This window comes from Balaenoptera musculus, chromosome 15 (assembly GCF_009873245.2).
Source record: "Balaenoptera musculus isolate JJ_BM4_2016_0621 chromosome 15, mBalMus1.pri.v3, whole genome shotgun sequence".
NCBI classification, from domain to species: domain Eukaryota; kingdom Metazoa; phylum Chordata; class Mammalia; order Artiodactyla; family Balaenopteridae; genus Balaenoptera; species Balaenoptera musculus.
In genome coordinates this window covers 17,487,061-17,510,643 of record NC_045799.1, presented here as the reverse complement: position 1 = coordinate 17,510,643, position 23,583 = coordinate 17,487,061, and the positions used below count along the sequence as shown (strand labels likewise).

The 23,583-nt window shown below is 43.0% G+C and overlaps 1 protein-coding gene across 11 annotated transcripts in view; it reads right to left on the bottom strand.

Moving 5' to 3' along the window:
- Nucleotides 1-23,583, bottom strand: part of PTPRT (protein tyrosine phosphatase receptor type T) — a 1,089,879-nt gene that overhangs the window by 570,328 nt on the left and 495,968 nt on the right. For all 11 annotated transcript variants that reach the window (XM_036826097.1, XM_036826100.1, XM_036826103.1 and 8 more), the window contains exon 7: nt 19,370-19,663. In XM_036826097.1, coding sequence (XP_036681992.1) covers nt 19,370-19,663 — 294 coding nt within the window. The remainder of the gene's footprint in view (nt 1-19,369; nt 19,664-23,583) is intronic.

Genomic DNA, 23,583 nt, shown 5'->3' with positions numbered 1-23,583 from the left:
GAGAGGCCGCGACAGTGAGAGGCCCGCGCACCGTGATTAAGAGTGGCCCCCACTCGCCGCAACTAGAGAAAGCCCTCGCACAGAAACCCAACTCGCACAGAAACCCAACTCGCACAGAAGACCCAACACAGCCAAAAATAAATAAATAAATATTTTAAAAAAAAAAAAAATATATATATATATATATAAAGATGCACATACGTTCTACCTCCAACACGATGTATAACTTTTTTGTCATAAAATTATTTTGAAATATTTAAAAAATAATTTTGCCTTCTAAATTATGTGGCTCCCAGTAACAACAACTTATCATCGTCTCTGGTTTCTTCAACCACTTTGTTCCTTGGGGAATTCTTGACCTGTGAGGAAAGCTAATCTATAGTTTGTTGCTAAATGTAATAAAATTTTTGAACAGTAAATTGACTGTATATATATACATATATACATATATGTATACACACATAGGCATGCAGATATATTTCATAGATATAGAATTAAATGCTGATTAGCTTCAATACAGTTTTCCTACACATTTTTGAGCCAATAAATTGCTTTTCCAGTCTTCAAACATTTTAGAAGCCTTGAAATCTCCTGGCCACAGTGTCTAACGATGAAAAGGAGCCTGGAAAGGACAAGACAGGGAAGGCTGTGAGAGCTCGTGAAGGGCCTTGAATGGCACGGAGGGTACGGAGGACACTCTAAGGGCTGTAGGGGGACACGGGAATGATGTAAACCAGGGAAGAAATAAGGCCAGGTTTGCGCTGGAACAGTCACCACGGTTGTCCCGTGGAGGATGGATGGTGGTGGGGACACGCAGTGGGGAGAGGCAAGGCTGTAAGCAGGAACAGGAAGGAGAAGGCTGGTGGACGGGTCCAGGGGAGACATGATAAGCCTCTCCCAGCACAGAGTGTAGGATGGAGAAGACAAACCCAATCCAGGCAGGCAGGCAGGCAGGCAGGCAGGGAGGGGACTTAGGGAGAGCATCTCTGAAAGCTCCAGTGGAACAAGGAAGAGGCACTGGCCACAAATGACAACATTCCACAGCAGACACCCAGGGCTGCTCTCCCCCTTAGGATATGCTCACTGAGGGCGTGAAGCTCTTCAGGCCAGAGGGTTTCTATGGAGATGGGGACGGGAAGCAAAAGAGTGTATCTTTACCACACTCGGTTCAACACACCCAGCCTCCCACCCCCCAAATCACCATCTTTTCCCTCTTTATACATATCTATTCGTTCAAGCCTCATGACAGCCCAAGGAGATGGACACTGTTATTCTGAATTTATAGATGAGGAAATGAAAGTCCAGAGAAGTTTAGTGACCTGCCCAAGGTCATACCGCTGCTAACTAGTGAGATGAGAGTTTGAATCTGGAAAATCACACTCTTCCCACAATACCCTGTTGCTTCCAAAGCTCACTAACATCAGGGCAAGAATGTTACTACTGCTGGCATTGAAGAACGATGTACAGGCAACATCTTATTGTACTACTGTCTTATGCATTTAAATTCATTTACTCATTTAGTCATCATGAGACTGTTGCCTCAGCATGACAACCCAATGGATCCGATAATGTCATTTTCTATTTGATCCTAGTGGCAATGGGGTCTGTCGATGTATCAATATCTCCTACCCTGAAAGGGCCCATTGAAATGGACCAAAAATGGAAAGATACAGAAGTAGCAAAATGAAATTACATTTAAAAATACAACATAGTTTACTGGAAAAGAAATGAAAATAATAATCCGCCTTAGAAATTTACCAGGTCTCATAAACCTGGTAAGACAAGATTGGTAATAGGTGTAAAATCCAATGTGAGACTTCAGTGAATCCTGGTGGCAAAGAATCCTCAAGTGACATATGTGGACAGGAGAACAAAATTGGAGAAGAGGGGGCAGAAGCAGGGGAAATGCACAGTTTTCTGGCTGATCTGGTGTGAGAGGAGAGAGAAGAAGAGGGGAGGATCCCAGATGAGTTCAGGTTTCTGAACTGAGCAGGCAGGCTGTAGGGGTGAGATGGGTATAAGGCAGATAGAAAAAGCAGTTAGGTGTGTAGACCTGGAGCTCAGAAGACAGATGGGAATGTGTCCAGCTCTTGTTGAAGCCATGGGAACAGGTAAGACATACCCAGGGAGAGTAATGTGTAATGAAGAGAGAACTGGGCAGAGGACACAGTCCTAAGAAACACCAACAAGCATAGAAATCAGAGATGAGAAACAGGGGGCGTACAATCCGAAAAGCTGGATAGAGATTTCATTTAAAAAACAGCTGACAATGCAGCCCTCGGGGAGGTAAGGGTGGAAATCCTCTCTACCTGCCCAGGTTAAGATGGGCTTTTCTTGGGATGCAGAAGCATGGCCATGCTTAAGTGGATGGAAAGCTGAGGCAAGACAGGAATGCCCTCAGGAAAACAGAGGAATGGACCTGGGAGGGAAAATGTCAGGTGCTAAAAATTCAGAGCCTGCCCAAGCCAAGCCTAAAGAAAGATAAGAACCTGCAAATATTTGACGTGTGTTAATGCCAACAAGGGAAAGAACTGATTCTGCTCCAAATAAGGGGCTGCCACTTGTAAGTGATGATAAGAAATAAAAGCCACTGATTATCAGCTCCAAACACCAAATGACTTATTTGCAGAGTTATTGTCTCAGGGAAATGGAGAAGAATAAAGAGAGAATGCAGACTTATAACAGTTACAGACGAGATGTCCAAAGAAACAAAGTGGCTCATCCACTGTTAAGGGCAGGGTGTAAATTGACCCAATTGTGGAGGAACGGTCTCAAAGTCTTGGAAATGCTTGCGGACCCAGCAACAATGACACTCCCAGAAATTGATTCTAGGAAAGATATTAAATATGTGCTCACTGATTTGTATCTATAAGGATATTAATGACAATTTTTGAAAAATTATAGAAGACTGAAATGTCCAGAAATAGAAGTTAGGATAAAATCAATGGCACATCCATATTAAGAGCATATCAAGACTTGAATCAAAACAAAGACTTGAAAAAAAAACAAAAAAAACAAAAAAACCGCAAAGACGTGAATCAAAATTTTTAGTTTCTCACTCCTGTTTCACCTATCCTATGCCACTTTGGCTTCTGCTGGTTTGTACCCCTCAGTAGCTGCTCATGGTAACTCGCCAGTGGCCACCAAGGTGCCAAATCCAAGGGGACCCTTTTAGAGTGCGTCTTACTCAACCTTCAGGCAGCTGACAACTTTCTCCATCCTCTGTCTTGCTGTTGGCCCAAAGGCACCACATTTTCCTTCTACCTCTCTAGCTGTTTCTTCACAGTTTGCTTTGCTGGCTCTGAATTAGCCACCCAACCTCTAATCTCATGGTAGGGGCGTTGCTCAGGGTTCCCTTCTCTTACCTCCACACATTATCTAGATGGATCACATCACCATGACTTGGGGGTGGGGGGGACACGTGCTTTCATGGACAACTATGAATTGTCATGGCACAAGTTTCCCTGTTATCAGATTATGATTCTATGGAACCTACTTTACAACCCTGCAAGTTGTAGATTACTGAGAGCAATGCAGAATAATTTTTTGTCTACAGACATGGAAATGGCTCTGTCTCAGGGAGGGACAATCTTCTCCCCTACCAAAGGAAAAAAGAAAGCCAGTTTTGCCTCTGTTTGCATATTCATGTCAACATTCCTCACCTATAAATGTCTTTGATTTTTGGATTTTCCTCTGCACTGGTTGTGACACCTCACCGGTTTCCTCGTAAATGAATCAAATAAAAGCATGTTGATTTTACTTCTGTATGAGAGTTGTGATTTTACCTTGTCTTGAAAATTATTTTTCAACAGTTTTAAGAGCTATCTAGAGCCAAATGTATGTCTCCATTCCTGACCACCCCCCACCTTACTGATTTGTATATACATAGAGTTGGTTGTCTCTATTTGCAATAGTTACGTTCTATAAAGTTGCACTGAATGAGCAAATACCGAACCATTGCCCCTAGGCTCCCGAGAGCCTCGGATACAACGTTTTTGTCAACCGGTCAATACATAACCTTGTTTTATGTCTGTTTTTGTTTAAAGATACCTTGTTTAATACACACTGTTAATTCATTAACACTGAGCCCACAGCCAAGAGCTGTAACTCACGCAGAGCAAAGCTTACCTAACACATGCATTTTCTCTGTAAGGCACATCACAGCCTTCTTGCACTCAGGGACACTAGGCAGCACTTTGGCACTATGCTTGGGGGCTATTTTAAACAGAAAAATCAGCAACAAAAAGCACCAAAATGGGAAAAACATGGCACTAAACAGACCGTGAAAAGGATATTATTTAGAGGAGGAGACCTGAAACAAGAAGGCAGAGCGTCTCCTTGTTCAACCTGGGAACGTGTGCATTTGGCAACTCAAATTTTTCAACTCTCTGCGCATGTCTGTGAATGACCGTGAAAGCACTGTGAGTATTGCTTTTGGTATCACAATTACATTTTAGCAAGTAGATGAATTTGCAATCATGGAGTCTGCAGAAATTAAGGACAGACTGTATTTCTGTATCTATATTCAATGTAATATACATCTCCCCCTTCGTTTCAGGATCCATAAAAACCAAGACCATCTCTATTTACTTCATCACGCCACCTATTTAATACCTATTTGTATTTATTGAAGTAAAAATAATAAGTGCATGGGAAAATGTTCACTATATACTGCTAAATAATCAGTTATAGAACATGTACACTTTGGCTTAATTTTGTGTAAAGAGATGTACATTTCTGCATTAGAAAAAAAAACAAATCATTGGAAGAGTTACACCAAAATTGGAGTAGTTATCTCCAAGTGGTGGGGTTATGGGTGATTTTTACATTCTTTTGGTGTTTTTCTGTATCTTCCAAAATAAAAATAATAGAAACATATTTCTTTCACCATCACTACAAAATGCCGTGGAAATGTGAAGAGCTGCCCTAACTTTCCCACCATGTACAGAAGTCTGAACAATTCCAGGCATCAGAGTCTCTCTAACTTGCAAGCAAACATATTGCTCAGCACCCCTCCAGTCTGTTCATATGATGGGATTTACAGCTCGTCCCCAGAGGACCAGCACTCTCCTAGGTAATATCTTTTATCTGGTACCTTTGAAAATATGTGGCCAGAATGAAGTTTAATGCTCTTGGCATATTACAGGCATTCCGCTGCCCAATCATTCTGAATCCTAAACTCCCCACAATACAGAATATCATTAATCTTGTTAGCCACACCTAATTGAGGATGCATGCCCATCCTTGCTTCAAACTTCTGGATGTACCAGCCAGACACGGAAGTGAAATGCACAAGGCTCTGTCCTCAGGGAGTTCAGAGTCTAGGACAGCTCAAGACACTGGGATGGCCATTAACTGCCTGCCAGAGGCCTTTAGATGCCTAAACTGCCATGGCTTTGATTAAATGCTTTGGGGTGGGTGCAGTGGTCAAGGGCACATAACCATACCCACTGTAAAAGGCAATTATGGGTCACATTATTGACTTCTCCCTTGGGATACTCCTCTGGGCTCAATTTTATTGTGCTTAGTTCATATGCCATCCTATATAAAACAGTCTGGGCCAACTTTAAATGGATTTTCTGCTTAACCTTCAAATTCAAAAAAGGAATCAATTAATCAGAACTCCTGCCTCCTCCTGTTCCCCCCACCTTTCCCCCAAGCTATCAGGTTAATCCAAGATTCACAGCTCATTGAAACCTTCGACAGTAGCCGGAGGGCAGGCGTCAGAAGAGTTTGGGGTCAGGATGTTATTTCACAGCTATCCCAAGATCTGAGATATAGGGAGGGTCTCGTAACTCCTGAGAGCTTCCACGTCCCCTAGAGTAAAATGGTGGTGATTATCCCAGTTAGTCTCAGAGTCACGCTGAGGATCGATAATGTTTATAAAAGGCTCTAGAAAGATAGTACTGTAAAGGATTTACAAACACAGGTGGTATTAGCCACTTGGACAGGGCCTGGGGTTTTCCTCCCAAGGTGAGTTTCCCGAACTGTGGTCTGGATGTCCGCCCGCCCGGCTATTACGGCCAGGTCAGGAGATTCACAGTTAGAGGTCCCCTTTCTCTGATAGGCTTTCTTTTGCAAACCTTCTTTGGGTCAGGCTCCCAGCCTCCTTCCCTTCTCCATAAAGAATTCCCTCCTCCCTTCCCCAGTTCCTCATTGCTTGGGGCACTGTAAGCTTATTCCACTAATGGTGCTGAGACAATAGGTCAAATGGTTATAAAGCAAGTTGAAACCTAACTGCGTCCCAAAGACCAACATAAACCCCATAGTAATTAATGAGTTCAATGTAACACATGAAACTATTAGAAACACCAACTTGGTAATAGTTTTTATCTCTGATGGATGCCTTGTTTGGGTCACTTAAATTTTTGTCTGTGTATTTTTCTGCTTTTCCAAATTTTCTGCAGTGTAGCACGTATATCTCCATAACATCCATGCATTCAACACCGGTTTACTGAGTGCCTACTATGTGTCAGTCACGATTCCAGGCACTAGTGACCAGAACGGATGAAGCTAGAGTGTCCTTGGGGAAGCACAAAGTCTAATGGACGGGCATGCAATAAACAAACAGACACAAATAATTAGATAATCACCAACTGGGATAAGTTCTGTGAACAGTGTCATAAATTGTTCGACAGGGGAGTGGGAAGGAGACTAACTTAGATTAGGGTGTCAAGTAAGGTCTCTCTGTGAAGTGACCTTTAAAGGGACATGCAAAGGAGGAGGATGAAGGAGCTGGTGAAGAGTATGAGTGGGGAGAGAGTTCCAGGGAGAGGGAACAGCTTGGGCAAAGGCCCTGAGGCAGGAAAGAGGGTGGCCATGGTGTTTTTGAAGAACAGAAAAAAGACTTGAGGAACAGAAAAAAGACTAGCATGGCAGCTGGCACACGTGAGCGAGGCAGAGGGAATGCAGAAGTGGAGGTTATGAAGAGACATGAATTAAAGCAGACTTGAAATATCACTTCATGCCTATGAAATGGACAAATTTTTAAAAGATGATAGTATATAATTTTGTCAAGGGTTACACTAAAAGTGCTCATATCATTAAAAAAAATAGCATAATTATTTCATTGACAGCAATCTGTGAAATGTAGCAAAAGCCATAAGGACGTCTCTACCTTTTAATACCTTACTCCTTGAAATTCAGCCTAGAATATCATTCAAACAGAAGGTTACAAGGCAGGAAGATGGTGACATTTTGGAAACACCCAAATATCCAACAATACAGGAATTGTTAAGCAAATTTTGGCAATTAGACTCTATGGGACACTATGGAGCCATTAAAACAATGTTGAAAATTCCTTAAGAACATGTAAAATATTTACTTTATGGTGTTGAGTGACAGGTAGAGACATAGGACATGAGGCATAATTACATAAGAATGGGGTCAATGACTGAAAAGGAATATGCACTAACAAAGAAATTAATTGGTATATGAGATATATTTTCTATTTTCAAAAATTTGCTTTGCTGTAGATACATTATTTTTTTCAAGTACAAAGATGAAGAGGACAAAGAAGGAAGAACAGCAGCAGATACCATAGTAGCTGCAGCAACTGTACCTGCTTTTAGCCCTGGGCCCAGCTGGAAAAGGATTAGTGGGAAGAGTTACATGCTTCTAATGATTCAAGACATCCCCTGCTAGGGAAGTCTATAGGGTGGATGGACATCCACTCGTTGGTGGGTCCCCACAGACCTTCCAACGCGCCCTCTCAGCTCCTGCCACAGCTCCACTTAAGAAGCTCAAAATGACTGAGGGTCAAGCCAGTGGTGGGTATGATTTAGAAACCACCACTGACTGATGCTCTGGTTTCCCTGCTTTCTGGCACGCGCAGCCAATTCCTCCGCATCAAGCCAGGTTTGTACTCCCTGATGCACATACTATTCCACTCCTAGTGTAATGAGGTCTCTGCATTCCAGAATGCCAGTGATGGGCAAGGCACCCTGGGATTTCCCTGACTCTTGACATAATTTTGGCTGAGGGTGCACGCCAAGCTCTTGAAATTGTCGGCCCTCCCAGATCCCTTTGGGAACGCAGCAAGTGGCTACCCTTTGTCCCTTGGACCCACTGCAGTGAAGATCTTAGGGTTTACCGGTGAGGAGGGCCTGGGCAGGGAGAGAGAGAGAGCCTCTAGGCTGTTAAATTGCCTGAAGCTCCAATCTACTAAGCACCTACTAAGTTCTAGGCGTTGTACCACGCACTTACAGTTATATAGCCAGGTGGGGTAAGAGCAGGGATTAGAGTCAGACTTGATAAGCTCTAACCTCAGCCACTTCCTAATAAGCTTCATGACTTGCAACAAAGTACTTAACCTCTCTAAGCTTTGGTAGTGATGGTGCTGATGGTACGTACCTTCCTTTTTGGGGCTGCAAGCAGATTCACTGCAATATTAGCCGTCATTAATATTAATGACCCTTATTTCTATCCAGTGAGATAAGCAGTATAATCCCCATTTAACAGATGGGTAAAGGGATCAGAGAGGTTAAACAAACTGCCCAAAGCTGTCTAGCATCCTAAGGGCAGAACCTGGATTCCAATTCAGATGGAGCTGTAGGCAGACTCCTCGTCTGACTACCCTTTTCTCCATCTGAGCAGAGAGTAAAGCTTGGTTTGCATCCCAGGGCTCAGCAAATGTGCAACTGTTCTTGCACCTTCCAAGAACATCAGTGATTTACTAACTATGATAAAAATAATCTCTCACATTTATACAGAGTGCTTTAACATTTATAACAATCTTTCACATTCACATTTGACTTTAAGGGGGAAACCTGCTTTCAAGTTGTACAAATTTTATATAACATAGCAAAAGAAAGAAAACATTTACAGTGACCCATAATCTCATTTACGTATACGTATTATATATACACACATACATACACATATGTTCCTATAAATGTAAATATATACCATATATAGGGCATGTGTTGTCTGTACGTGTGCATGAGAGCACATAGACTAAAATACATTTTTTAAGGGAGGGTTGGTCCCATTAAAAGAAAGGCTTTGGTCTCGGTTAAGATCTCTTAGCTGCCCTCCCCACACTCCCCCTTTAATGTTCACCTCAATGCAAAAGATGTGCAAAGAGAGGACTGGACCTGAAGTTAGAGACCTCTCCGGAAATGAGAAGAAGACTTTGCATCACCTGTAGGTGATCTGGGAGAGACAGGAGAGAAAAATGGGAAAAATCCCTGCCCACTGAAAGGACTTTTAAGGCTGTGAAAGGATTTTGAGTTGTCTGCTGGGCAGCTCTGCAATGTCCTCTCTTGCCTGTGCCCCTCCCCCACTTCCAAGCATCAAGAGAGGTACTGCTGCTGCAGGAGACAGCCTGGCACTTGTGCAGCTTTGGGACCGTGGTAGAGAGGGGCCAGTTTCACATCTGACCCCATTAGCACAGCCAGGAAAGACAGAGTGATGTTCTGGAACTCAGAGCAGGCAGTGAACAGGGGACACAGATGCTCCCCTGGGAATCTCCAGATGTCTTCGGGGCAGGATCGAACCAAGTGCAGGACCTGGAATGGGGGATTCTGCTCAATACTTTGTAGCTCTGACAAATGGGCACCAGCTGAGATATGGCCTGTGTATTTATATTTCAAAAAATTGGGACAGTAATTACACATGTGGTTCTGTAAGCTTTTTTTTTTTTTTTTAAACTTACCATAGCATGAACCCATGCCATTAGATATTCCCTGAAAACATGGTTTGTAATATCGGCATAGAATTCCACCGTGTGCATGCATAAAACTTTACTTAACTATGTTCCTATTGGGGCAGTTAAGTGATTTCCAAGTTTTTGCCTTTATAAATAATACAGTGATGACCTCCATGTATACAATTCTTTTTCAGCAGCTCTGATTATTTTGTTAGAAAAAAAATGAGCAAATTGTCCTCTAAATACACTGTGCCAGCTAACCCACCTGTAGAAATGCCTGCTTCCTTTGTCCTTGACAGTGCTGGGTTATTATCACTTAAAAGTAGATATATTTTGGTAATCTTACAGGTTAAAATTCATTTATTTGATTATCTGTGACACTGGACATTTTAAATTTGTTTTTCACCATTCATATTTTGTTTGGCGGTTACCTATTTATACCTTTTAGCCCTTTCTAAAAAAAAAAAATCAGTGTGATGACATTTTTATTGACTTATTAGAGCTCTTTATGTGTAAGAATATTATCCCTTTTTTCTCATTTTGTCACATAGTTTTCCACACTCAGTTTACCTATTTGCTTTCTGAATTTTGTTAGTATAGCATAGAAGATTTTTCTTCTTCTTCCTTTTTTACATACTAAATTTGTAAGCCATGACTCAATGGCGGATGCATTTCCTTTTAATGAACTGTAATTCCTTCCTCATACAGAACAATATTTTCTTTATTTTCTTCTGGTTCTTCCTTTTTTCTGCTTTTAACTTCTTAATCGATCCAGAATTTATTTATCAGCATATCGTGATATCTAAGCAATGCATTCTATATTTCAATTCCAAATTATTAACCAATTACAGATATACTATGTTTATATGAATTCTCCATTCAAATAAACTTTGAAAGCCAGTTTCACTCTATGCTGGATTATTTTCTGGGCTTTCATTATTATAGCTATAATAAATGCAGATATTTCACAATGAAATCCACCCCCTCCCCGCCAAACCACCACTTTTCAAAGTGTTCTTCACTACAGTCTCCTATATATTCTTTCAGATCAATTTTGAAATCACTCTGTCAAATTCCAAAAAGAATCTCATTAGGGCTTTGATTGCAATTGTATTAAACCCATAAATTAATTTGGGGAGAACTGATATCTTCACAATATTAAACTTCCTAATCCAACAACATGATATATCTCTCCATTTATTCAGGTCTTGTTTTATCATCCTCGATAAAGTTTTGTGTGTGTGTTTTCGTATAGTTTCTGCACATTTCTTGGTTTTCTCCTAAGTATTTATATTGTAATTGCATTTGAGAATAGGATACATTTTATTATTTTTTTTATACTGGTGATTACTGGCATATAGCTATTGATTTTTGTTTATTTGCTTTGTGTCCGACCATAATACTGAAATCTCTTAGTAGTTCTGATAGCTTTTTTTTTTTTTTTTGGTTTAGTTTATTCTCTTAGGCTTTGAGGCTATAAGAACATTTTCTGCTAGAAATAAGAAAGTGCCTTTCCATTCCTAGCTTACCCAGAATTCTGATCGGTAATGAAGGCTGAATTTTTTCAAATTACTTTTCAGTCTCCCCGGAGAAGATCAGATGGTTTTCATCTTTTGACCCACTGATACGAAGCATTAGACCAATAGTTTTTCTAATATTCAACTTTTTTCATCGGTGCATTTCTGATCATGGTGCCTTATGCTTTCATTATGATGCTGGATTTCAGGGGTCATATGAGGAAGAGCTGGAGCTTTGCAGCTTTGTAGTTAAAACTTCAATTCCCAGCTGGGCCACTTGGGCAGGTATATAGCCTTGGGTCAGTCACTTACTTTCCAGTCAGTGGAGGAAATTATACCCACCCTCCTAGTGCAAGAATTGCAAGTAAAATAGTTACTTGTAACAAGCTCAATACAATGGCCCTCATGTACGGAAGATACTCAAGCTACCATACTCAAGGGTAGCTGCTGTTTTCATTACTATAATCATCCATTTTCTTTGTGCTGTTATTTCAAGATTTCCATCAGTACAGGAATGACTGACCTCCAATTTTAATATATTTGGGGGCCATGTCTTTAGTCCAGCTAGCTTGATAAACAAACAAACAAACACTGTTAGCTTTTATTCTCATTAATACCTCTCTGTGGCTCACTTTTTCTTTAAACTCAACCTTCAAAGTTAGGAAGGATGGGGGAGTGTTTACCAGGGTGTGTTCTCTGACTTACGGTACTTCACCTCCCAGGTGGCCCTAGTTCTCTAGGGAGCAGAGAGTCGCAGAAAAATCTAAACGTAACAGGATGTTTAAGAGGGCTTTTCTTGTCACTTTGGAATTTTACCCAAGGCTACAAAACCAAGAAGAGTAAGGAGAAAGCGCTGCCCCGTTCTACAGAGAACAGCTAAGACACTTCCAGATGTCCCTTCCAGAGACTGCTAAGCGGTGTCCAACTGGACCCTCACTCTTTGCTCTGATACCACGCTCAGCCCATCCAGTAAGGAGACTGTGCAGGCTCGGATGAAAGTCCCTGAGGTTGTGAATTGCAGGTGTAAAGTGAGAAAACTTTCTTTTCTCCTCCTCTTCCCTAAGCCAAGTGGGAGTGGGGTCTAAGGTAACCACTTGTAGGTACTATGTGTGCAGTGGGAGGGAGGGGAGAGGGTCCACAGGAAGAGGAGATGGACATCTCGTGCCCTAGCAGATGCTCGGCTCCTCTGCAGACACTTCTTGTCTCATGCAGCAGCTCCTGAACCAGGTGTGATGAGAAGAGGCCTTCCCTCCTCTTCACCCCCTTGGAGGTAACTCTCCCCAAGGTCCTACACTCCGGGGAAGAAAGGAAGTGTCAAAGCAGCAGAGGCAACGGCGTGGGGAGGGAGGGGAAGTGAAGGGCAGTCAGTGCCGCTTCTCCAAGTCATCTTGAGGAAGAGGTGGCCACAGTCCCTCTTCTGTGGCTGCCTTCAGTCTGGGATCACGCGCACTGCTCTGGTGATAATGTCCCTTTGAGCATGGTATGGCCTGCATGGGAGACCTCTCCTGCCCTAGTTTCTCACTGTGTTAATGAGTTCTCCGTGGGTCTTTAAATTTTGCTTTGATTCTGGGCGGAATGGTGATTCTACTTCTACTGGCTCATCTTGCTGTGTTTCCCTAAGATTTATGGATCAGCCTACCAAGGTCATAGCAGGGCACAGACAGGAGTTAGATGTCTGTGCTCATACCACCATCCTGCCCAGAAGGAAGTTTCCATTTACTTCTAATTCAGAGCCCTACGAGTTAAGCCAGGTTATGCCACCCCCACCTTACAGAGAGTGAAACTGAGGCTTACAGAAATGAAAAAAATAAAAATAAAAGCCTCGCAATGCTAGTTACGTAGCTCTGTTCTATTTTCTAGACCCTAAATTCCTCTTTCCCTCTCTCTGTCCCTCCACTCTGCCCTAGAACTGCAAGCTAGACTAAAAACACACCAATCTGAGGATGCTCACTGCAGAGGGGCAGGACTCACCTCCGCTCCCTGTCTGCCAAAGCCTCGTTCCCACTAGCCTTGGCCTCCCAGAAGAGAGAAGGGTCTGGAAAACATGCTTCTCTCTCTTACTTAACACTGGAGATGGAATTATAAAAGGACAATTCCCATCTCCCCCTCCCGCATCATCAAGTACCACTGCAGCCACCTCTAGGTCCTGCAGCCACACGTCAAAGGCTCCGGAACACCTGCAGAGCCACTCATCAGAGCTTCTGCAGGAATCCACCGCGGAGAAAGTAAAGAGAACAGCAACTGGAGAAATCCTTTACAGCAGGGTCCATGATGCTACCGTGAGGGGAATCTTCCCAGGCCTGAGATTATTTCTAAAAACCGTTCATTAAAAGGGGCTTCTATGTCCCGGGTTCTCTGCTAGGCAGATAACTTGTCTCACTGAAGCCTCACAACACGGTGGTATACTGTAATCTCTCACAAATGGAAGAAAAGAAACTGAGGCACCGACAGGAGAAGTAATATCACCCATGATCGTCCAGCTAACAAGTGCCAGCTTGAAATAAAAATCAGAATCTTTTTAACTCTAAAGCCCCTATTCTTTTCACTAAATTCTAATGACTACCCTCACTTCACTGAGCCCAGCAATTGGAATTTCTCTTTTTTATCCCCTTGGAGAAAAGAGCAGGGCAGACACATATCACTTCCAGTAGAAATCCATAAATATGTAAATAAAATATAATGTGCAATCAACCCTCAGGTGGAGGCAATAGGAAGAGAGCTCTCCAAATCAGCAGTGCGTGTCGCGTGTCTGGCTGTATCAAGTAGCTTTTCACTTAGAGAGCCTGAACCCTGTGAGACCACGATGAAGTGGACTCCCAGGCAAGGGCCCTTTGATTTACGAGAGTAAGCAATCCCAGGGGGATGTATGATCACTTGGCTTGCTGGATTGTTGAGTTGTGATCCCATAGCTATGATGTGAAGAGAGCTGCCCAGGGTCTGGCTGAAACACAGCTTTTGGGGAAAGAGATTTCTGGAGCATAAGAGAGAAAACTTTAGTTGCTATAGACCTGTTTTTGAGATATGGAGGAATAGCTCACCCGAGAGTAAAAGCAGAATCCATAAGTGAGTGTTGCATGGAGGCAGATTCGGGTAAAAATGAGGGAGAGTTTCTGAGTGATCATTTTAAGACATCAACAAGCAGGCGCTCGGGCCATTAAAAGCGGTACCTGCAGAAATGATGCAGGGCCAGGTTGGACCAGTATGGTGTCTGCACCTCTTATCTTCTCACCCGCCTTCCCCGCTTACTGACCTTGGGCCCCGTCGTCAATGCCATTGGCCTTGGTTCTCCTTGTGGACTCCAGACAGTTGATGCAAAGAACCTGCCTACTGCCCCCACTCTTTCAACCTAATGGATACTCTCTGCTCCTACCTAGCACCCCATCCAGAGTTTTATGATCACTAGGCTAACACTGGGTAGTGAATAATAATAACCGCCCAGGATCCCCAGCAGTGACCTGGTCCTCCATGGGAGAACATGAGCACCTCCATCGGAGGTGGCATTCAAGGTGAGGCTGGGTGGGCACCAGAGAGCCCTTCTAGGACCCAGCTCCTATTACTGGACGTCTGCTATTGCGTTTGTGCTGGAGAAAACCACCTGTTGCTCTAGACCAGAAAATCTCTGAGAGTCCAGACTACAGTATGATCATCGTGTTCTGAAATGGGATTTCCCATGGGATGATGAAACACAACCAAAGAATATGGCCCACCCTTCCAAATGCCAGTCAGCGCAGAGAAGCGGACAAGTAAGACTTCCTGTTTTGATATCATTACTCATAATCGTAACATCCATAACAATAATAGCAACAAATAATGGTTTGTTTCATTACAGGTTATCTAAAGAGCATTTTGAGCTTTTCAAAGCACTCTGATGTACATTATCGTGTTTGCTCCCCAGGCTTATATCTCAGGAAAGACGGCGCATGATTAAACTGACCAAAAGGAACAAAATGATGAATAGAAAAAAAAATGAATGGGGCATCTCAAGAGAACAGCGTGAAGAAAGAGAATTAAACTGCTTTCATTGGTACAAAGATGTCCTTTTGATTTTCAAATCCAGGTGCAACCAGGTAGTTCTCCTGGAAGAAGAAGAGGTAACGTTCTGGTCTCTCCTGAGCTCCAGGTTGACCTATACCATCACCTGCTGTGCAGTGTCACGTCAAACACAACATATTCAAACCTGGGCTGGCTTTCTTGCCCCTAAAGTGTCTTCTGTGTTTTCCATCTCAGAAGATAGCTCCATCACTCATCTCCCAGGCATCCAAACCAGAAGCCTGGGAGTGTCATCTATGGCTCTCTTCTCTTATCCTCACATTACTAGGTTCCTATCTGATAAATCTGTCCAGGCTCTAGCTTAATTGGCTAAGGGTCCTGCTATGAACTCTAGACTATTGGCCTGGGATGCTGCACTATAGCTAAACTCTTGACAATCTCTCCCCTTAAGGGTTAGAACCTGCTCCCAGTGCCCCACGAATCTACCTAGTGACCTAGCAGACCCGGCAGAACCAGAATCATCGCCACCTGCCCTTGCTGAATTGGGCCTCCTGGCATCTTCCTGATACCTGAGCTTGTAGCTTCCAGTTGCATGCCGCTGCCACCAGTACCTAGCACACAGCTGGGCACATGGAAGGGACTCAGTAGATGTTTGATGAACAGGACTATAGCTGCAGTGCATGGAGGCTATTCATGCTCAGCTTGTCTCCATAGTTACCAGTCTCTTTATCACTCAGTCCTACCCTCAAGAGAACATTTGCGGAGGAAACGCCATCAAACCATGCGATGGAGAGTTCCTTAGGCCAAGAGATTTAGCTATAAGGAGGTAATTGACTTGTGAGCTTCATCTGATGATTCTGTGCCTCAGTTTTTTCCCATCTACCTCTCAGAACTGCCTCAAGGATCAAGCAATATAATGGGCATACTACCAAAGTGGCATCTGGGTGTGACACTATATCAGCGGTTCTTAAATGTGGGTGTGCGTCAGCATCCCTCAGAGAGCTCCTTATAGCACAGATCTCTGGCCTCCATCCCCAGAATTTCTGATTCACTAGGTCAGGGAACAGGGCCTGAGAATTTGCATTTCTAACAAGTCCCCAGGTGATGTCTATGCTCTCTGTCCAGGGACAAAACTTTGAAATCCACTGCTCGAGATCATTTTAACAGCACTGCTCTTTCCACGCCAAGCTTGTTTTTCTCCACAAAGTGTGCTATTTCAATACTTGACTTTATGCTTTACTCTCTTTGCTGTTTTGTTGGAATCTTAACCCAGTCTGTAAATTCCTCTGGGCAGAAATTATACCTTCCACACTCCACACTCTCTCATTTTCTGTTTTGTAAAATAATGAGTACATTTCCAGTATGATTAATAATAGAATAGAGAAAGGGGGGAAAAACTCAGACTACCAACCCCAATAAACAGCCTCCACAAATGGATATCAGCCCTGGAATTCTCTTAAAAATTAATTATGAGGCAAAGAACATTCTACTATCAGTAGCAATGTGGAAAAGAAGATTACCTCTTTGATGACACATTTTGTAAAATGTGGGTTATTCAAGATTTTAGGCATAACTTACTTAAAAATCAATATTTTTTGAAATATAAAACCACAAACAGCATTTTCAACTCATAATTTTTATAGTGATAGTCAGACAATCGTGCTTTCAACATGTAAAATCCATTACACAGCCATGGCAACAGTTTGCAATAGATTGTAAATTTTTATTGAGATGATCATCTTGCGATTGAATTTCAAAATGCATTATATGATCATCAGCAAATAAGTCCATGGGGGCTGCTAAAGTACTTTGAATATCATTTATAAAGATCAAAAACCCTGGAAACCCTGTAGAAAGAGAAAAGTCTCATCGGCAGGATCAAATCAATTATTTTTATGGATGAATACTGAATTGCAAAGCTGAGATAAGGCATTACCTGGTTTAATAACATATCCTTATGTCTTTCTAAAGTAGTAAGTTTTATAATCAGGTTTCAATGAGGAATTTTACCAAAGGCCTGTTTTTGAAACTAATCAAGAAAATGGCATCTCCGTTCATCGTGGTGGTTCAATAACATTCAAAGGAATATTCCCAAGCAAAGGAAATACTCACTAACTTTGGGTTACATGCTACCAAGACACACTACTGAGATATTTAAGAATGGTTACAGTCAATTCTGCTATAATGCTTATTTTGAAAATGCAAATGTCTTCCAACACGATTGATATATTAGGGAACAATGTGAGCATAACATGAATTTCACATTTGCTATGTGAGATTTTGTACAGAGAAACACTAGTGAAGCAGAAAACCGCACCCAGCTGGACTGAGTCACGCAGGAACACACAAGGCGCACCCACCTCAAACATCTACCTGCTTCCTTCGTTCACTGTGTGTGTTACAAGCCATATTGATCCACACATGGTGTCACAACTTACTGCCACTTTCAGACAGCCCTCCTCCACCACTGCACAGAAGCTCATGGGCTGCAGCCTTTCTGATACCCACTTCCACAGGCAAACTCCAGGATGTTTCACGGTAACACCCCATTTGTAGTACAGTATTTATGTATATCTTAGCCATTAACACGTGTACAATTGTGCTGCCATTTTTACTAGGTTCCTCTCTTTTTGGTGTGTCACTGATGAGTGCTGTGACCCAGCCCCATTTTCCCCCATAAGCCCAGTGGTTTTTACTGCATAACTTTGAATAGTGCAATGATTTTTAGGCACACATATGTTGCATTATAGCAGAACTGACTGTGTTTGACTTTTTTGTTCCACGGAAGTCACTGTGCTGATGAGTCCTTCTCTCCCCACCCACAAGCCATCAGGGATTCCTTTTCCCTCAGAAGTCAATGGCTCATGCTGCCACTTCCCTGGTCTGCCACTGGAGCACCCCCAGCTCTGCACACCACACGATCAAGGGCATTCGAGTCAGGAAACCTGAGGGCAAATCCTGAGTGTGCTGCTGGCCAATTCTATGACTTTGGATAAAATTTTTAAAAATATTGAGTCTCTATTCTTTCATTTATATATGAGATAAAAGTACTTACATCAAATGGTTACTTAGGAAAAATGAGATAAAATAAATAATGCGATTTGCAGCAAAAAACAAACAAACAAATCCATAAAACACTGAGTCCTTTTAATTTCTTGAGTTGCATTTGAAGCCAGAACATCTCAGGGGTACAGTCAGGGATACAATCCCAGACAATACCCCTTGTTAGAAACACCACAGAAGCCTAGAGCTCTTGGGGATAGATACAAAGAACACTCCCATACATAGCCCTAGTCCGCAAACTCTTTAGCAGCATCCAGGAACCTCACAGAAACCGCTGGAGCCTGGCTGGAGGGAACACTGAGCCAGGAGCCTATAGGGATGTAGAATCCAAAGGACCCTTGGACAGAGAGTCTCAGCCCAGGCTCCTAAGTAGGTGCCAGAAACCCCCAAGGGACACAAGAGGTGGGAGGCTCTCAGGAACTAAGGCATTTCCAGAATCCACTGAGAGACACTTTCAGAGCCAGGAGGCACTCAAGATGTAGCTGGCACCAGGAGCCCCTCAGAGACAGAACTAGAACCAGGAGCCCTCAGGGACATTGTCAAAACCAAGAGCTCATTAGGGTCACAGGCCCAGCCCAGAGATCCTCAGGGACAAAAATAAAATCAGGAACACCTGACATATGCAACAAGAATCAGAAGCACTCAGAGACATAGACCAAATGAAGCCTCAGGTCACATGGTCAGAGCCAGGAGCCCCTGGAGATACAACCAGAGCCTGGAACCTTCGGAGACACAGCCAGGAGCTCTCAGAGAAGCAGGCCCAGGAGCTCTCAGAGAAACAAGGCCAGGAGGCCTCAGAGACACAGAATCAAGAGCCCTCAGAGGCAATGTCAGCACTAGGAAGGCTCAGACACACCAGTGGCACCAGAAGCCCTTGGAGAGAGGGAACCAGTATCCCGGGAAACACTTTCAGGACCAGGAACCTCTCCATGACACAGCTAGAGTCAGGGGGTTCTTAGACTCCCAGTCAAAGCCAGGAGGTCCCCAGACATGCCTCTGGAGCCTCTAAGACAAGACCAAAACTCTGTTGGTTTTTTTTATCACAACAGGAAGCACACTCATACCAAAGTTGAGGAGTGACTGTCACAGGAGCAATCACTCCCAGCAACTGCCCAACCTCTCAAAACGGAGTCAGGAAGAAGAGTCCTACCTGCACACTTGGTTCTGGTGGTGAGGGGAGGCCCTGGTGGTCCCGTGCCCCCTTCCCCTGGTCGCGTGAGCAGCACCCGGATCTCATACTCCACATCGGGGTCCAGATGCCACAGCTTATAGTTGGGAGAGTCGACGATGTGGGTCTCTGCCCAGGTGCCGGTGGTGGTGCGATACTCCACTTCCTTCAGGATGATGGGGCCGTCTCCAATGATGGAGTTGGCATTCGGCTTGATCCACAGGTATGTGGCCCCCACGGCCAGCAGCTCTGGGGGGGCGATGGGAGTGGGAGGCTCTGAAAGACAGGAATCAGCAAAGGATGTCAGACCCAAAAGATTTATAGAGCAGACTCCAAACATGTGAGGACAAAGGACAGCATTCCGGACAGCCATAGAAAACAGCCCAAATCCCTTTCTCAACCCATTCACGACCTACTTTAATTAAATAATTGTATGTAAATGCCTGAATCAGTGTATCTTAAGTAACTATATTCAACACCTATTGTATCTCCTTAATTTAAAGAAAGGAAAGAATGATGGCCATTGTGAGGAAAAGATTTTTTCTTGAACACGGCAAAGCTGCCTGGGGTAATAGTCTCTTTTCTAACCTCAAATGAGAACCTGCCTTTACTAAAGCGGAGTTTGGTTCAAAACCCAGGAGAGTCAGGAGTTTACAAACATTTCTTTTATAGGAACACATAGATTGTTAGTGGATGTTCTTCCAAATAGTGATAGGAGCCTAAGTAGCAAAGGGATGATGGCATAGCAGGAATTCAGCTTCTTCCTCAACCCTAGCAATTTCCTCCAGCAGAGAGAGGGGCACTGGCCACAGTGACCCCAGTGGGAATCAAGGGTCAAGGGAAAAGTCATGCTGAATAATCTTGGATCTCCTATGTGTTGCCATCTCTCTTCCATTAAGTTCTATAACTTCAGCTAAACAGACCAGAATTTCAGCAAGCATTAATGGTGGCCTCTTTCTGGCAATTTTTAGCTCACTGGCAAATTATCATTTACTTTATCCTTATTTACCAGAAAATCTCACCTGCATCACTTTGTGTAATTCTTGGGACATTATCACCTCCGTTTTAATGAATTAAAAAACTGAGAACCCAAGTGATCAGATCACCTAACCAAGATAGTGGAGCAGGTAAGGCAGGATGGAACCCACATCTGATGCCTTTCAAGACCAGCTCTCCCTTTGGAAAGCTGTTTGCCTCTCGATACCCATTTTCTACAGATCAATGTGGATATATTTATTTTTATTTGTAGCAAAAAATGTCAGCGGGACAACAATAAAGAAGTGAGAAGAAAGAGGAAATAGGCCCCCTTCCCTACCACCCAATATAATCACCATTTTTATTTCTCCATGTTCCATTCCAATTTCTATGCGTATACTTAAACCCTTTTTTTGTGGTTACAGTAACACATAGACCCAATGTAGATTTTCTTTCCTTCCCTCACTTATTAGGTCCAAAGGACTTTGTTTATATACTATGTGGATTTTACCATCGCTGTCTTTAATAGTGATAGAACAGTCCATCAGCTAATTCCACTAATTATTCTCCGATTGTTGGGCACATGAGTTGTTTGCTGCAATGAACATCTTTGTGCAAATGATTCCACTCCATCTCGTCTCATATTTTCCTAGGACCAACTTCCAGGAAGGGGATTATCTATCAAAGGGTATGAACAAGTTATTGATTCTTGGAGTAGAACTAGGAAGTGAAGGGTGGGGAAGGCATTTGGGGGTGGAGTACAACGTAGCTGTGCTCAAGAACTTTTGGAGAGCCTCTGAGCTATTCAGGTGGCTAAGGCAGGTATGAGTTTCAGTTTGGAACTCAGGTGACAGCTCTGGGATAGACAGGGCTCATTCAGTGTTTTCCTTCTAATTAATTATCTAGCAACAAAGATTCTCCAGAAAGAGAATAATCATTATGAAGCAGAGGTGGACAATATTTTCTCAGTGTGACTCGAAGCAAATCTTCAGGGACAAGTTCAGATTGCCTCTATTATAGCCTGCCATTTGGACAGAGAAGGAAATTAAGCAGATTAGTCAAGCTAGATGCTTTTCTTTACAAAGCCATGGAGGTTATTACTCAAGGCCTTGTTATCTCAAAGGTGTTTGCAAATTGATTTTTGGATAATTTGTTCCAGGTAGAGAAGTTAAGTTGGCAGGCAGATAATTTCTGGGCTTATCCTTTGTGCATTTTAAATATATAGACCCTTTGATCACCATTATCAACTCTCCAGAGTTCCCATCAGTCTCCAATGAGGCCCCACGGGTGATATTTTATAGCTCTGTGATGACTCTGTCCAATTCCTTAGTATAATTATTCACAGACCAGCCCTAGACAGAATTAAGATCAGCAGGCTTTAATACTTTAAGGCTTGAGCAAGTGGCTACATTAAACTCTCTTCCACTGACTTTCCACAATGGTAACTGCTCTCCTATTTCAGGCATTAGCAGTAAATTGCTGACCACCAGAAAGAAAATAAAGTATCAATCTTTCCAAATGTTTAGTCCCTTTTCATGTATTTCTGAAGGTAGGTGCAAGTATAGTAAGCGACATTGCCTCGAGGATATAAATGTCTCCATCTCAAATGACAAACTAGTTTACATGTCCATGTGCAGACTATCCTTCCCTCTGACCCCTCAAGAATTGTCATGAAGTACGTCCTAGTGTTTCCTGTACTTGGCACCAAGAGGCCATCAGATTATTCTTGTTTTTTCTGTTTTTAGTAATTTATAGACTTATAAATGGCATTCTTTAGAAGCCACATGTACTAGTGGTTCAAAGAGAAAAAAGCAGGAATGAGACACAGAATGATTTTTTTTGGTAGGTACCACCTTTTTAAATAATGCACAGGAAGACTGTGTTTATCTGTATCAGTTGTCCTCTCTGAGATGAACTGTTCAGACGGACAGTGCAAGAACTCTATGAAGACATCCAATCCAGCCACCAGAGTCACCAGACAGGAAACCAAGGACCAGGGAGAGGCCATGAAGCTAGAAGGAGGTGTAGGCAGCTTTGGAACTCAGGGCCCAGGTAGCATTCCGCCCACCGTTTTCTCCTCTTGTACTTGAGATGTTGAAGCAATTAATCAGAAAGATCACTGAAGGAAGTCTATAAGAGTAGTCTTTAACTTTGGGGGATACAAAGGACCTTATGAAAATGTGGTGAGAAGTTCCAGACTTTCCCCAGGAAAATGCACATAAGTCTACTACCTAGAGTTCTGTACATCATTTCAGGCATTCACGAACCCTTTTGAAGCCCCTACATGAACCCTTGAAGAGTCCGTGCTGAAAATAAAGGAAATCCACAGAGATTCTAATGACAGCCCACATGCCCCTAATAGCTGACACTTCTCTGGGACCCTGACCCTTTGTTGCAGGGGCTAAAGGCTGGGAGCACAATCATGTAAGGAAATGGAACTTGATGTAGGGGTCATAGACCTAGTACTTCCAGGCTCCAGGTTCGCAAGCGTTTGGGTGAAAATAAACATGCCAAGATTTCCCCAGGACAACGCCAAGTAAATGTCTAGGTCCCCAAGACTATGACCCACCCAGCACATTCATAGATTCAACATCTGGGCTAAAACATTTGAAGGAAAAAAACATGATTCTACCCATTTAATGTTATAACTTAGGTAGAAATCTTCCACAGAGGCTGCCTTAGTAGCTTGGGTTGCTATAGCAAAATACTATAGACTGGGTGGCCTACACAACAGACATGTATTTCTCACAGTTCTGGAGGCTGAGAAGTCCAGGATCAAGGTTCCAACAGATTCAGTGTCTAGTGAGGACCCTCTTCTTGGTTTGCAGACAGGTGCCTTCTTGCTGTGTCCTCACATGGTGCTGGTCTCTTCCTCTTCTTACAAGGGGATTAATTCCATAATGGGGACTCTGCACACATGACCACATCTAAACCTAATCAGCTCTCAGAGGCCCAACTCCTAATACCATCACATTGGGATGAGGGCTTCCACATATGAATGGGCACAGGCCATGTTTTCAAATCCATCTTTCTCTGCATGAAGGGCTTTGTCTAATTGTGGGGTGTTGAGATGAACAACCTGGCAGAGAGAAACTCCCTGTGAAAGAAACCCCAACTAGTGTGTACTCTGTGCCTCTCGTGTGCCAGACAGAGTGCTGAGCGTGTGCAATTTAGTGGTGAAAAGAAATACAGGTTGTCTGTACCCACGGACTCACGGGGTA